Here is a 16,706-nt window from a genome sequence, read left to right on the forward strand (position 1 = left end):
TTCCTCCTGCCCTCTCTACAGAAGCAGAACCTTTGCCCTCTCCCTCAGCCGTGCCTGCTGAGCGCACAGGTTCCCTTCCATTCCCTTCACAACCCATGTTTCCCCATTTTCTCTGGGTTGCTGGTGCTCACCCTGGGACACATCCTTCCTGGTGCACAATGCCAAGTGGAAGCTCCTTGCCTGATAACCACTGACCTTCTGTGCTCTGCGCACAAGCAGCAAGGATTTCTTGCTTAAGGTGCACAGCAGCACGGGGATGGTTTAACCCACACTCTCCTCCTGGCCCTGCTGTTTGTGCTGCAGGACTCCAGGGAGCTTCCAGCAGAGCCCTGGCTCAGATACACCCACAGTACCACAATGAGGAACCACCACCACCTTCACTTTCTGAGCTCCCACCAAGGCTTTGTGACCCCACGCTGCTCATCTGTGCTGCAGCCCAGCTCCCCCCGCTCGATCCTACAGCTGCACTTGCAGAGGGAGATAAAGCTGCAAGGTCTTCGCTTCCCAAACTCCTTCCTCCTTATCATCCACAAAGCAAAACACTCCCACCAGGATCTCATCCGACCGCAGCAATTTCTCACTGTACGCCTCAATTCCAGCATCCTGCCTCGGAGCCGTTCGTGTCAGATTTATCCACTTCCCTTTCCCTGAGCACGACTGGGGTCTGTGCAACACAAACATTTCCTTGCTCTTTCCAGGGCTCCACGTGCCCCCCAGGTCCAGGAGGGGACGGTGGGTCTGCAGCAGGTGGTACAGCCACCCCGTGTGTGCAAGGAGGAGCAGTGGTCGATGCACTGGGGACTCACTGCTGCACACTGAGTGGTGGTGCAGCACACACTCAGCTGCAGCTTCTCCATCCCCACCTGACGGTTCGGGTTGTGTGCATCTCCCCATCACTTTCACAGACATTCTGGGCTGCTGGAGAAACTCAGTAATGTAAGTTTAAACTGCCTCACTGTGGTCTGTGCCCTTCGAGAAGCATTAAACTCAGTTACTCCATGTGAGAACAAATTACACCTTCAACACAAGCAACAGTTTTCTGCTACGACAGGCTGTGCCGTGCCTCCAGCCAGGCAAGTTGGGGACAGCTGGGGTATCCCATTCCCAAAACCACCCCTAGGACCTCACCAAGGGCTGCCCTCCTGCCCAGATCTGCTCCCACTGTGCCATATGAGTTGCTCCTGCATCTGATGCATCCTTCCTCGCTGCTACCGAGGCTGCCCCAGCGACCGCCCAGCAGATGGCAACAGCCCTGCATGCACTGTGCACACCCTGCACAGCCCCGTGAGCACTGTGCACCTCCCTTCACCTTCTGCAATTCAGCTGCCCCGTTCTGAACATCTCAAAAAGGTCCTCCCCACATTCCCATGGCTGAAATTGGCTTTGCTGCTATCTGCCATGCTCCTGGGCAGCCCTTCTGGAGCACAGCTATGCACTGATGCTGCCTCTCCTCCAGCCCACTGAAGTTTACATGTCTCCATGCCCAATCCCAGAGGAACTGTGGCTGCACACCTCATTTTTGTGGTTTGCTTTCATTTTGGGAGAGTCCTTCCATTATTGCAGGGCTGGAGGAGATTCAGCCTGCCTGATCTGCTCCAGCCTGCCTCAGTGGGCTCAGCTACCCCAGGAGAGAGCCCCTGCCCCCTGGCAAAGCACAGCAGGCATCTAGCCCCTTTCCTCCTGCTGGGCATTATAAAGGAGTCCCTGCACCTCCAAAGTGAATGGCCCACATGACTCAGTGCTGTTCAAGCTCACACAACTCCCACCTATGCTTATTCAGCAGCAATGCTGCACCAGCACAGCCTGGGGGAACAACGCAGGCAAGGATTCAGGTGCCTGGATGGACAGACTCCAAGCTCCCTCCAGGCTGCTTTGGGATGAACGATGCAGGCAGGGCAGCCAAATCACTGTGGTTATCATTAGGTGGCAGTTCCCAGCACAAAAGCAGAGTTGTCCTGCAGCCATCATGCCTCCACCATGGGCAGGAAGCAAAGCATCACCCAGGGCTGCAGAACAAAAAGCTGAGATGATGGATAACTGCACTGGGGTCCCTGTGTGAAGCACAGAGCTCAGACCTTGCCCCCGTCAAGAGGCTTTTATGCCCCTTCAAGGAATGCAAGCATTGGTTCTCCTAGGATGAGAGGCCTCAAATTGCACTGAGGAGGTTCAGGTTGGGCGTTAGGAAATGTTCCTGCTCAGAAAGAGCAGTGCTGCAGTGGCACTGCTGCACAGGAGTGATGGGGTCACCGTCCATGGAGGTGCTCCAGAACTGTGGGGATGTGGCACTGAGGGATGTGGGCATGGGGGGGTGGGCTGGGGTTGGAGCTGGGGATCTGAGAGGTCTTCTCCAACCTGAATGACTCTGTGGCTCTGCAGAGCTGTTAAGATACCAGCACTGGATGGATGCTGAGGGCTTTCCTCGCTGTTCAGCTCTCTGATCACAGCCACCAGAAGAGGGGATGGATGACTCACCAAGAAGAGCAACCTCATTAACAAAGAGAAGGCATTTTCATTTAGGCTGCTTAAAGCACTTGTTTACACTTGTTTGAACAAACATTTAGCAGAAATGCTCTCTGTCAAGGCCTCAGCAATTGCAAGAGCTGGGCACTCCCTGTCCATCTGCACAGTTAAGGGGAAGCAGAACCCACACCCCCAATACAATAATGTCACATAGCAGCAGCTCTCAGCTCCGTGGCTGTGTAGATGGGTGCCCAACTCAGCTCAGCACCCCGGGGCACAGCACAGCACACAGTGGGAGCTCAGTGAGATCAGAAGGAAGCACACACACCCCAAGATGCTCATTTATTTTTACGTATTTCTCCATCATGTTCCCATGTGCTGAATCCCTACGAAATTCTTGCAGCGTTCCAAACCACGTCTCCAAGACAACGAGGGTAACTCTTCCCCGGCACATTAAACAAAGGCACCAAAGGAGCTCTATCTTTTGAAGATCAGCCTGAATTCAGTACAAGAATCCGTTTCCATCTTTCTGGGAGGGATGTTCCAGGACTCATCACCTTTCTCTTCTGGTCACCTAAGGGTTGGGGTGGCACGTGGGGCTCAGCAGTACCCCGTGCCAGGCTGGGTGCACACTGGGGGTCCCATTGGCTGTTGGGAACAGGGTGACCCAGTGACAGCTTGGGGCCATCCAAAGTGACAGGCCTGTGCTTCTCACCACTATGTGGAAATGAGCTGCCCAACACCCAGTGTATCATTGGGAAACTTGAAAGAATAGCTTCAGCTATTCAGTTATATGGCACATAACAGCAAGGACGTGCATATTTACACACAAAGGCGACAAAGGTTGGGAGGCTCTGTTGAAATAACTATTTGTGTGGTAAAACCATACAACCAAGAGCACCAAAAGCCCAAATCCTGAAGACAAAAGTTCGAAGAAGGAAAAGCAGAAGGCAGCTATTCAGTGCTCACACGAGACAGCAGCATCTGCAGCACCTCCTGCTCTGGGCTGGAGGGCAGAGAGCAAGAACTGGGGAAGCCAAGAAAGCAAAGCTGCAAACTCCATCCACAACAAACAGGTCGCCTAACAGCAGCTCCCTTCTAGCTGGGGACACAACTTGTCCTGTGCCCAGAAATACAGAAAGGAGAGGAGGGATGGAGACCACACCTTCAGCAAGAAGAAGGAAGCCTCAGTTGAGCATTTTCAGCCAACTCCAAGGACGAAGAGGAAATCTACATTCTGTCTTTGGTTCTACCTTCTGCTGGCTGGACAGCACTGAGCACCAATGTCTGTGCCCTGCAGCAGGCTTGAACTGCTTCAGCTCAAACCTGGGCTCACACTGTCCAACAACTGCAACCCCCGCATGGAGCCAAACGAAGCAGCTGCAGGCGCCCATCCTGTCCCACCCCAAAGAGCATCTCCATCCTCCACCCCATGGCACTGCACTCTGGCACCCCACAACTCAGACAGCATCACACCGAGCTGATTTTTGCCCAAACACCAGCTTTAAATGCATCAAATTGATGCAGGCTCTCTGGCCCATAGATGACGGAACTCATTTTCATCCACCCCTGAGCCCATTGCAGCCATCTCTGCCCTGCAACCCAACCCCCCGTGCACCACTCGTGCTGCACACACAGATATCCACGGTGCTCACACTTGCCTCAAATGTGACGAAGTCATCAAATTCATCAGGACAGGCCGGGGCTTCCTCCTCGGGGGTATATCCCATATCATACAGCTGGCTGTCAGGATCTGCAGAGGAAAATGAAAAAGATTCACCAAAAGGAAACGCACTCCCTTAAAGGAAGGCATGAGTAGGGAGGCATGACAGAAGGATGAGAACTTCCTTTGGCACACGCTGGTGCCCTCAGCTTTTGGGAAGGATCTCTGTTTCCAGGCATCCCACCTCCAGAAGGTCGGAAAGCAACTTGGGTGCTGCTCCCACGTGGCCCCTTGCTGCTCCTATGGGGCCAACGCACAGACCTGGCCCTACCCCACCATGCTTTCTGCTGCTTCTCCTGCTTTCATCCCTATCTCTGCTTCCTGCATCCTCTTAATCTTCTCCCAGAAGGCTCCAATCCTGCTGTGGGCAGGGAACACTGTTCGTTCTGCGTGTGACAGCCAACTACCATGGGAACAGCGGGGAGGGAAGGCAGGCTGCACCCAAGCTCTTGTCATGTCTGCTCCTCCCGTGCCCAGGCACAGCAGGAGCCGCCCTCGCAGGAGGACAGCAGAATGGGAGCTTTCAAGAAGGTGTCTTTAAAAACCTCCCTCCTCCTCTTCCCCCTCCTCCCACCCCCAAATGCAGCTGGAGCTGTGCGGGTCAGCATTGCTCCGAGCCCTCTGACAGAACAAAAAAGCACAAATTCCCCATGTTCCCTCAAGCAACAGCTAATGCCCGATCCAGCACACGACCTACATCGCAGACTGGAAATACCAAATGAAGATCAGCTGCTGCAGTCCCAAAATAAATAGCAGGCTGGAACCCACACAGCTCGGAGCTGTGAGCACTGCAGCACCGTGCTCAGTGTCCATAAGCCTGGCCAGGCAGCGTCACACTGAGCTCCCAGGGAAGCTGTGATCCCATGGGTTTAGGAGGGACAGGCAGCCTGCAGCCAGTGGAGGCTGAGGATGGGAGGGGATTCAGCCGGAGCTGAGCCAAGCGCTGCAGGCATGGGGCAGCAGAGCCCTCCACTCACCTGCTGCCCACAGTCACCCTCCCTGGTGCCATCAGCTGGGGCTGTGAGAAGGCAGTGCAGGGACCGACACGAGCACTGAGCCCACGGATGCGGCTGCAAATCAAAGCCAGGAACGAGGCAGACTGCTTTTCCAGAAATGGGCACACAGTGATTGCTCCAAACGAGCTGTGGCTCCAGCAGATGAAAGATGCTCTTGTTTGCAGTCAGTCCCTGTGCTGGGCGAGGGCTGATTCCTGCTGCTGGGGCTCCTGAGCACGTTGCTTAAGGCTCTCTCTTATACATTTACCTCCTTTCCCTGGGCACAGCACCGTGCAGCCTACACTTGAGATTCTTCCCATTAATCACCTGCTCTCTATGCAGACCTAAGAGCCACCTCGGTTGCAGCTCCCAAACTGGGGATGTGAACGGGCACCAAGAGGCCTTCTGCCCACTGCCAGGAGAGCCCACAACGTGTCACACTGCCAGCACACAGCAGGGACAAACAGCCACCTCTCCTGATAACCGAGGCCAGCAGCCCCAGCATGCCCCCCCAGGAGCCAGGGGTACCCCGGAGCCGGCAGAGCAGACGCAGGCTGCTTCTTTCTGCTCATCCCTCCACTGCTTTTTTTCCTCCCCCTCTAAGTAGAGGCAAGAAAACCTCCCGATTTCCTACAGACACAGATAAAGATATTTATTCAGCTCATTCCTTCCTGAGGGGCTTGTAAAGGGAGGATTTGCAATCAGGAGATAGCTGCCAGCTCCCTTTGGAAGCAGAGGTAGAAAACGTGGGCACGCAGCTCACTGCCATCAGCTGCCTTCAGCACAGCTCTGCCCAAACCAGCACTGAGGAGCCCTTTGGCACAGGGTGAGCCCAAGGCTGGCTGCTCCATCTGGCTGCTCTGTGCACCAGCAGGGCTCATTTGCACGGCCAGCTCCGTCACCAACAGCAAGGGGACCCTTGGAGATGTCCCTTGCTGGTGGCACACCCAGGGGACAGCGCGTGATGCTCCCATCTCCCCCTGCTCCAGTGGGAGAGCCAAAAGGAACAAAACAACAAACAACAAAGGTTGAATTTTCTGCTCAACCCATTCCCTCCCCCTCCTAAAAAGCCATATGGTGCTTTGTGTATAGGGTAGAGTTGCCATGGAGAGCTCGCCTGCGAGTCTCCCGGCTCAATAGGCTGCATTAAGCCTCCAAATTCCCATCCAAAGGAGCCCCAAACCCAAGAACCCCTCACTGCTCTGCCAGGTGAGGGGTGCAGGATGGCAGCAGCAGTTCCACACCACGCAGCCCTGCTCCAGCAGCACACAGTGAGGGATGGCTGGGAGCACAAACTCCCCCAAGCCCATGCCACATCCCTTCCCCACCCCCCACCACAAGCAGATGTGCACCTCCTCTGTTCAGCCCTGGTTTCCTTCAGCATCCTCCTTCCCTCCCAGGGCTGATGTGTGCAGCACACTTGGAGCTGCCTCCTTCCAACGCAGGGAGGCAATGTCCCTTCCTCAGGACCTCCCTCAGGACATCAGGACATGCCCATCCCAAAGGCTGCCCCTACACTTCAGTGCTACAGGTGCCTGTCCCATCACATCCCCAAATCCCAAAGCTGCAAACCAGGCTCTAGCAAACCCTGCAGGGAGCTTTCAGCCCCACTGCCTTCCTGCAGAGAGGCGATATGCTGCACATTACACCTTCCTCCCAAACTCACTGCACTGATTTATTAGACTGGAATACATGAGCAGGGCACCAGGCACCAAGATAAAGCTTTACTTAAATTACTGTGGCGAGACAGCTTCACCAAGACAGCAATGCTGATGCAGAACATACAGAAGGTACTGCTGGAACCAATAAGACTGAGCATAGTTACATCACCTAGTGAAGCTAAGGTGAAATTGGGAGGGAAAAAAGCAATTTTATCAATGATGAGGCCTCTGCAGCATCACTCTGACACCTATTCCTACCCCTGAAGCTCCCCACTGCCCAGCATGGGACCATTCAAACCCCACCACAGATCACATCCCAGGCAGATAGCACTGAGCACAGCCTGGAGATGGGAGCTCCTGGCCACGTACTGTTGCAGATCCAGCCACAGTGCTCCCTTTTCCCCTCCACATCCAATTTCCAGCTTTCCTGAGTGCTTGTTCCAGGCTCTGCATAGGGCTGCATTTGTGCTGAGCTCACACAGCAGCCAGGAATGCTCTCTCCATCGTCTCAGTGCTCCTCAGAAGGGCTGGGAGCTGTGATGGGCTTTTCAGGAAACGCAGCACAGCGTGGAGCTGCAGGAAAAGAAGGCAAGGGGTGCGGAGGGCTCCTGAAATAGATTCCAAAAACCGCTTTCAAAAGACAGCGTTTTGGTGAAAAGGCACCTTGAGTGAAGAGCTGTAGTGCCACCCGGGTCAGGAACAGAGCCAGTTTTATCGGCTCCGTGTAGGAATGACCTAGAAAAACAGAGCCTTTCAGAAGTATTTAAGTCATCTGCCAACACATACTGCTGCAAGCCACAGAGCCACAGAGCCACAGAGCCAGAACTCAGAGCGATCCCAACAGGATGGATTATGTGCAGCAAACAGACCTGAATTATTCAGCACAGTAATAAAGCTGGCCAGCACAGATAGCAGGAAGGCAGCACGAAGCCATGGCTGGCTATAATAGAGAGGGCAACCACTGCAGGCTGAGCCGTCTCCATGGGCATGCTGCTTGGGAACAAGGCAAGGGTGAAACATGACGGTGCTCAGGAGATCTTGCATCCAGTGCCAGTGGGGAAGGCAGCATGCCCTCTGCCTGGAAGCACCCAAGGCCAGGCTGGATGGGGCAGTGAGCAACCTGGGCTCTGGAGGTGGCCCTGACTCCAGCAGGGGGTTGGAACAGGTTGGTCTTAAGGATCCCTTCCAACCCAAACTTGCCTGATTCAGGCAGCAGACAATGTGAGGAACCTCCTAGATAAGACGGTCCCATGTGCAGAATAAAAGTAAAGAAAACACCACCCCAGGAGTCCCAGTGTGCCCAAAAAGCAAGCTGGCATCACTGCCAGCCCTGTGCCAGGCCACAGCACTGTCCCACCACCGACCTCCACCCAGCTCCAGCTCAGAGCTCCCACCTGGAGCGATCAAACAACCCAGCTCAAACCAACCCAGCACCGTGCCTACAAACACCTGGAATACTGCGCTCCAAGCTAAGTATAAATGCAGTGCCTCTGAATCTGGGTAAGTTACAAAAGCAGCAGTAAAAACTAAATATAGTGATCTATAAAACAGGCAGGTTTGAGCTCAGAGGACAGAAGAATGCAGCGTCCTGATCAGAACTCACCTGCATTTGTGGTGAACTGAGGGAAGAAAATGCATCACATGAGGAGAGACATTGAGCTGTGCCTGAAGGGAGCACCCAGCCCATCTCACACCTCCGAGGCCAGCATGGTCGTGCTGCCAGGAGATACCATGTCCTCTGCAGCACATCCCCTGCTGCTGGCCATGGCAGAGCAGCGTGCAGCCTCCGGCCCCCAAAATCCATTGGCATCACAGAATCACAGAATGGCCAGGGACCTCAGGGATCGTGAATCTCCAACCCCCTGCCACAAGCAGGGCCACCAACCTCCCCATTTCATACCAGCCCAGGCTGCCCAGGGCCCCATCCAACCTGGCCCTGAACACCTCCAGGGATGGACGGGGCATCCACAGCCTCTCTGGGCAGCTGTTCCAGCATCTCTCTTTGTAAAGAACTTAATCATCCTTGGCTCTGTGTTCAAAGCATCTCAAACCCAGCAGTTACACCTCAGAGTGGACCCAAGGGGCTGAGGGGTGGCAGCAGTGATGTTCTCCCCATGCCCCTGGCTCAACAAAAGTGTTCCTGCTGACCTCTACTGACTGCATGAACAAAACTACGTCCAGAACAGCAGAAGTGGAGAAGAAATGGGGCTTTTTAGCTAGGCTGAGGCTGCAGCCCGAGCTGATCTCCAGGGCCAAGGAGATGATCTGATCATGGAGCAGCCATTTGCAGTGATAAACCAGGGGCAGCTCCACATTGCTGTGAAGCAGGTATCCCTCAGGTTTTGTGTGTTGCCTGTTACACTCTGCTGCAGCAAGTATTCCTCTGGCACACGCAGTGAAAACATTCATGAAGAAAGAATCCTGAAAATGGCAGGAGATTCCTGGGCAAATCTCACATCCTGCTGAGCCCAAGGGCTGCTCAGCCTTAGCAGCAGCTTTACAGCAGCACATCTGAGCAACTCCCTGCCATTCCCATGGCGGAGCTGAGAGACCTCCGGACACAGCTTCTGCAACACTCCTGTGCTTCTCCCAGAAGTAGGTCACTGCACCGTGCTGCTTGCCAGGCTGGTTTTGGGAAGACACCCTCCCTGCTAAGGCACGGGGCAGGCCAGCTTCAGCTCTGATGCAACCCTCCTCTGAGCTGCCAAGGTACGGACACGAACAAGCCCGATTGTTGACGTCAATTAAGGGAAATGCAAGCCAGCAGTGCTCCCTGCAGCATGTCAGCCCTTGCACAGCACACTGCTGCTCACGCCATTGCGGGGAGGTCTGCATTTGGAGCTTGCAGAACCCCAGCCCTGCGAGGCAAGAGCCACACAGAGGTACCGTTTTCAAGCACAGTCCAAGCAGGTGCAGCTTTGCCCTTGTTTCTAGAGGGGTGATAAAGGGTTTGGCAACAGGCATCTCAGGAAGCATCCCCTTTGAAGCCAGCCCAGCAGCTGCATGTGTCAGGCAGCGCTTGGGGCTCCTGGGAGCAGAAGCTGGCTCATAGGGACATGCTCAGTGGTTTCCAAGCCAATCGTTGAAGCAGCACTATTTCAAGAGAAAACCAAGCCCAGCTCTTCCAAGAAAGGCTCAGCTTCTTGCCCCCAGCAGAAGGGGTCACAGACTGCAAGCACGTGGGCTCCACACTTAAAAAGCACAGCGACTGCTTGGAGCATCCCCCTGCACCACAGGGATGTGAAGTCTGATCTGCAACGAGCAGCGCTGCAAAGAGCAGCAGGAAGATTTCCCCCCTCTTAAATATGCATTTCAATACAGCATTTAAGCCTTCACTCCTTTCGGTGGCAGAATTAACAGCTACCCTCATAAACCCCTCATCCCACCAAGCAGCACTGTAGGAGCAGAGCAAGATGCAGAGACACAATCAGAACAATTCCGACCTCATTCTTGCTCATGAATCAACCTTGATTTCCCATTCACGACAGCCCCAGTGCTGTGAGTGACAGCAGAACACAAAGAGGCATCTGCTGTCCCTTCAGCCACCACGAGTTGTCTCCCTGATGGGAGGAATGGTGGGATCAGTGGGAATGCACTGACTGCAGCAATGCAGGGATAAAGAGATCAGCAGATCGCCCAAGTGCGAAGCGTTCCCAGCAGTGCCAGATGCTCTCCGAGTCATTCAATGCACACAGGAGCCCTCCTTCCATCTGCTGAGCTTCGGTGAGGTCTCACCTATTACAAAGCAAACACCTTGCATGGCAAACGGGGCGCAGGCAGCCCTGCTGACAGCAGCAGGCTCTGACGTTAGCAGCATCCCATTGCAAACGCTGCCATATTTATTGCTGCACAAACGCAGCCTCAGAAAATAACTGCTGGATTGGGAGGGAATGCACGCTTCAGCTTCTGGAATTATCCCTGTGCAAGGAAAGCTTTCATCGCACAGAGCAGAAGCCATCTGCAATGCAGATCCTACAAAGAAAGGGGCTACACGTGAGGCAGGCGGTGGCCCACCTTGCCAGATGGGGCAGATACCTTCACCAGCGTGCTGCACAGCTGGGGCAGAGCCATGTCAGCAGGGCAGCTCCCAGCCCCACAGCTCCCAGCCCACAGCTCCCAGGCATCCCCCAAGCAGTGCCCCACTCACTGCAGCCAGCGCTTCCCGCAGGCAGGAACTCCGTTACAGCTTCCAGGTTTGGGTGTTGGCTCCGCAGCTGGATTTTCCATCTTCCCAAATCCAAAGAGCTTTTAGCTCAATATTTTATTTTATTATTATTATTTTTTATTTTTTTATTTTTTTAAAGAAAGAAACAAGATTTGACTATTTCCATCCTCCGGCCCTCCCCGATGGCTCAGGGCCGCCCTGGCTGCACAGAGCTCCTTTTGTTTGGGGTGAGGAGCGGTCGGAGGATGCCGTGGGCTCCAGGAACACACCCTGCCCTGCTCCAAACAGCAGTAACCTGAACTGAGCCCAGCAGCCAGCCCTGCCTGCAGCAAGGCACTGCCCAGAGCTCCAGCACTGGGGGTTGGCTGGCTTTTCAGCCCCCATCCTGAGCTCAGCCCCATGCCATCCACGTCTTAGTCCTGCGCTGAGTTTTCCAAGCAGCTCGCATGCAATTCCTCAGACTGGTTTCTCATAGAGCATAGAATCATAGATCGGCCTGGGTTGAAAAGGATCACAATGCTCATCCAGTTCCAACCCCCTGCTGTGTGCAGGGTTGCCAACCAGCAGACCAGGCTGCCCAGAGCCACATCCAGCCTGGCCTTGAATGCCTGCAGCACACCTGCTTGGAGACTGAGTGAATCCAAGCAGAGATGGGATCCACGCAGGGAAGGAAAGAGACTTTAAACGTAACACAACAGGAGGAAAAAAAAGAAGGGTAAACACATTTAAAAGAGGTGATTCTTTGCTCTCTGTCGGTAAAGCTGAGGACCACGTTCTCCCATTAAGTCTTCTCTTTGGGAAGGGTGGAAGGTAAGGCTGAGGTCTTCTCATTACAATCTCCAGTCCTGCTCCTTTTCCCCACGGTTGGCATCACCTGCTGGAGAGCAGGCGACAGAAGCAAGGCTCAGACCCACAGCGTTGCTCCACCACAGCGGGCAGGTGGCACAGCACTGTGTTCTGCAGCTCAGGCAGCTGGCAAGGCAACAGGAGTGAGGGTTCAGCATCCTCCCTGTGCATAAAGGCCAGCCGGACACAGGAGGCAGGTGTAAGGAAAGCAGCTGACAATACAGGTTTTGCTAGTTTTGCAAGCTTGCCTTCAGTTTGCCAGGTTGGTCTAGAGGAGCTGAGGAAAATCAAGCTATTCCCCTAGGGAGAGCCTCCAGGAGGTGGGGAAAGGAAAAGGAAAGCAGAACATCCCTTGAAATAAAGCCTTACCAACACTACGGCAGGCACTGTGAGGTCCAAGCTTTCCAAGAAGGGTTCCTCCTTCCATTCTCCCCCCATGTGCAGGGAGCAAAGCACCACCTCCTTGCTCCCAAATCAGCAGCCAGCTCATTGCTGAGGCCACCTGCGATGCTGGGGCGGGACATGAAGGGACCACATGGGACATGTGTGCTATGGGATGCTGCCAACCCCCCATGCCTTCCTTTAGGCACAGCACTGCAATCACCATCACCCAGCTGGGAGCAATGGGAAACCCCCAGGAACCACAAATCTTAGTCAGCTCTCACTTGCAGCAAAGGACCAAAGAGCTGCAGGCTACCAGGAAATGCAACAGGACTCCCTCGAGCTACAGAAAGGCCCAGCTAGTTAACAAAGCCTCATTAAGAGGTATTTTGCCAGCAGCAGGCTTCTGTCTTTGCAAAGGGATGATCAATACTGGGCCCCTCAACAGCAGCAACGAACCCTCATGTTCATTTCAACATGAACAGCCCTGCTGGTGAGGCTGAACTCTGCTTTTCTCATAGCCGTTCAGTGCCTGCAACATAAGAGAGGTCTGCCACACTTAACCACTGTAATAAACACACAGCAATCTCTTACTAGGTTAATAAATAGGATCTTAAAAGCTTCACCCAGATCTGCTTTTTTCCATTCAATTAATACAACACAATACTAGAGTGATGAATTATTGAAGAGAAACACAAGCCAGAGCTTTCACAAACACGCCCGACTCCAGTGGCAATTTATTACAAATTAATAGCATGATGCATTTCCTCCTGCATCAGTGAAACTGATGAGCTGCAATGCCCACTGCTGTGGGCAGGGCTGCACACAGACAGGCTGTGGGGCAGGAAGGAGGGATGAGCAACCAACAGAACCTTTTCAGAGGGTTTCCACCCCCAAAACAAGTTGGTTTGTATGGGAAGCAATGGCTGTAGGTGGTGTTGGTGCTCAGGAGCAGGCACCACGTGCAGCACACACACACTGCTGCACCAGAGCAGGGCTGAAATTTAAGACAAGCCCTTCTGTAAACAGAATGGATGAATGTGCAAATGTGACGCTTCCTATTTGCACATGTAAAGTTACATCTGCTCGCTAGGAGCCTCCCAGTGTTTTCCATAGCCTCACCAACACCCATGCCCCCAAACGACCTCCCAGTGTTTGTCTTTGAGATGAATCACATATTGAAAGATGTCCCTGTGTTTTTGGGGATTATTTTTATTGTTTGATTGGCTTTTTTTTCCTCCTCCCTTCAGCCATCCAGCCAGGTAACACAGTATTACTGTGTCACTATGGGAGCTCTTGTGCCAAGCAGACCCAAGGGCAGCATCCGAGCAGTCCTTGGTGCACACTGACCCTGCCAGCTGCAGTCAGACCCAACAGCACCCAGAGCACAGCAAGACCCATCGGCAGCACAGCACCCAGCTCACCTCCATTTCTGATAGCTCTGATCCCACGGTGGAAATCTTCAAAGCTGATGACTCCGAGTCCGCTGGGATCGAGGTATTTGGTCAGCTCCTTCACCTGCAAGCACAACAGCACTGTTACCTCGCAGGGTTCATCATTTCTGTGTTTTAGGAGAGGTCCTGTTGTAACTGGGAAAACTCATCATCAGGCTGCCCAGTAGGAGGACCCAATTAAGAAGGCTTGGTGGTGATGGATTGTTTCACGTTATAAATTTAGGCCACATAGCTGAAATGTTTGCACAATGAGATGATGCCTGGAGAGAGGACAGGACAGGGCAGTGAGCAAGGAGGGGATGAGGGGACATGTACTGGGCAGCTCTGTGGGGCTGGAGTGTCCCAGGGCACTGCAAGGGCAATTCCAGTGCTGGGGACAGAGAAGGGAGCAATCAGAGAGCAAAATCCAAGTGGTTCCTCGTGGTCCTGTCTGCAGAGAGCAGCCCAAAACAGAGCACTGAAGGGTCAGAGAGGACAGCATGACTTAAAAAGCCCATCTGAACCCTGGGTGAAAAATGAGAGATGTAAACCATGGTTAAGTAACACCCAGCTGCTGCTCTGGGGAGCTGACCCAGCTGGCCCCAGACAGAAGCCTGCAATGGGGATGGGAGCAGAGGGGCAGGAGGATGGAGGGCAGTGGGCACCTTAACAGCAGGGCCAGAACCTCCTGCTCCACCAGCCACACTGCCCTGTACCCCTCCTGCCCTGTACCCCAGAGCTCTGCCCATAGGAAGGGCATTCTGCCCTCCAAAAAGCAACAGGCTTTGCTCCTCGGCTAAGCCAGTGGTGACAATTCTAAATTCATGTTGACACAAAGGCTTGGCAGCTGCATGACCACGGGTTTTCCAGGAAGGGAAGGAATTCCCATCAGCTCAGCAGCCCATGGACCAGGAAAAGGAAGCAGTGGGCCTTGCTGGTGGATGGATGGATGCAGCAGGACGACACAACCACTGCTTGAGCAACCAACAGCAACAGAGCAGCTCGCTGGGGGACAAGACCTCAATTGGAGAGAGCAGGCTGGATCCCAACACAACACGCTGCTGGCTGGGACTTGGCTTTAGCCTAAATACAACCACCAAAGGAAGACGTTCCCCCAGGAATCTCAGATGCAGGGTTTAGATGTGCGTGGAGCCAGGAGCTGCCCTTGATGGCCCTCGTGGGCCCCTTCCAGCTCAGGAGATTCAATCCTACAACTCAGCCTCACGCTCTGACCCGGTGGCGGCAGCCAGTGCTGACTGGGGACTGCTGGGAACCTGGGAGCAGATCAGAACACATCACTGTTTCACTTATAACAGGACGGAGCCCCAGGACTGCATTCCTGCTGAGGCTGCGGTGGGCAGAGAAAACACACAGCCACACACAGCCCAGCAGCTCCGGTTACCCACCCGCTCCTCACTGCTGCCCCCAGCCAGACCCGACCCCAGAGTGGATTGCTTCAGCACAGAACATGGCTGTGGACAGCCCAGAAAGGTTTCCTATCGTTTTTTTCTATAGCTGTTTGAGCAGCTTTGCAAGTCGCTGCACATCCAGCCATCACTCCTCACACCTCTGCACACTCAGCTCGGACAACACAGCACAAAACCTTGCTCTAATCCGGCTGCTGAGCTCCTAGCAGCCTCTGCTTCCACCTTCCCCTATTGCAGCCTGCAGTTCTGCAGGCTCGGTGCGAGGCTCCATGCTCCATTTAACACTCCCAAAGCCAGCCTGAGCTTTCTGCTCAGCCTCACCCAGCCCACCCCTCTGCTTACCCACAGCTTTTGCATTGCAGGCTGCCCTACCACTTCTGCTTGCTTTGCAGCATAGGACAGGACAGCCTGCAGGATTGTGGCAGCAGACGTTGGGCAGCCCACAGAACTTTAGCAGAGAGAAAGCTGAGTGCCACACTGACATTTATGCCAAACTCAGGGACTTTTTGTTATCAATGCTCTGATAAGCAAGGCAGGGCCCTGGCTGGATGCTCTCCTCCTTATGTCCACCCAGCTCTTCAGCCTGAGGTGCTGCACAGGGTTCAACAGTGCATGCAGTAAGGAGCAATCCTGCTTGTGATGCAGCAGCTCTGCCCTGCTACTGGAGGGCATAAATAGGTGTCTTCATTTGTTGGTTATCATTTTGCCTCTGCGGGCTAAACCCAAGAAAAATATATATATATATATATACACACACATATGCTTTTAAATGCTAATTACAGAAGTTAGAAGTTGTGTTCTTTACCTTTGGAGACGTGCAATGTGTTGGCAGCACTGTGCTCCTGCTGTCAGACCCGCAGGCACTGCACGACCCGCAGACTGCGCTGCCCCAGCGAGCTGCAATGGGATCAGCTGAAACATGGATCCCTCCTAATGCTGCATTTGTCTGTGCTAAGCCCACCACCATCCCCGTGTGCTGGGTGTGCAAACACTGTGAGCAGAACTCAGTGCCTCTCCATCCAGTGCGCGTCCTGGGATGCTGCTGTGATCTGAACAGGGCTGCACAGAACCCAGAGCAGAAATGCCTTTCCCAGCACTGCACCTCTGTAGTTCCACTGGCACCAGCCATGCATGCTGCCATGCTGGCAGCTCGGGGTTCCATCTGCCCCAACAATGTTCATAGGAACTCACTCCATCGTTTGTTAAAGGATCTGGCACTACAGCAAGCAGGCAGAACCCCACAACAGGCTTCTCTCATGCTGCAATTACACCTAATTAACTAACCTCTAAACTACCCCCCAAGGGGGCAGATCTCATTACAGGGAGAGGCAATGGTCGATTGTGAGGAAGCAGCACAAGAGCTGCATTATTTACTCTGTGAGCAGTGGCATTGGGCCAGGGCTGCTGTGGGCACTGCCCTCCATGGAGCCCTGGGAGGAAGGCAGCAGGTTGTGCCTGGCCAGGCCCTGCTCCCAGGCCTAACAAACACCAGTGAGGATGCTGAGGACCCCCCCTGCCATCCTTACAGAGTAGAACAAAGCAGCACATCCAGGCAAAGCTCCATGTCCAGCTGATTTGATGCTGGCAGAACCCCCCCCCCCCCCCCTCCAGTCTG

General features: G+C 54.0%; 1 protein-coding gene across 1 annotated transcript in view; it reads right to left on the bottom strand.

The window, feature by feature from the left end:
• The window catches only part of RAB11FIP3 (RAB11 family interacting protein 3), a gene marked incomplete at both ends in the record, with an annotated part of 42,627 nt that overhangs the window by 21,005 nt on the left and 4,916 nt on the right, over nucleotides 1-16,706 (bottom strand). Inside the window, 2 exons of the mRNA XM_079542981.1 lie at nucleotides 4,122-4,213; nucleotides 13,656-13,749. Of these exons, the coding sequence (XP_079399107.1) occupies nucleotides 4,122-4,213; nucleotides 13,656-13,749 (186 nt within the window). The remainder of the gene's footprint in view (nucleotides 1-4,121; nucleotides 4,214-13,655; nucleotides 13,750-16,706) is intronic.

Source organism: Tetrao urogallus, assembly GCF_951394365.1.
Source record: "Tetrao urogallus genome assembly, chromosome: 15".
Classification (NCBI taxonomy): Eukaryota; Metazoa; Chordata; class Aves; order Galliformes; family Phasianidae; genus Tetrao; species Tetrao urogallus.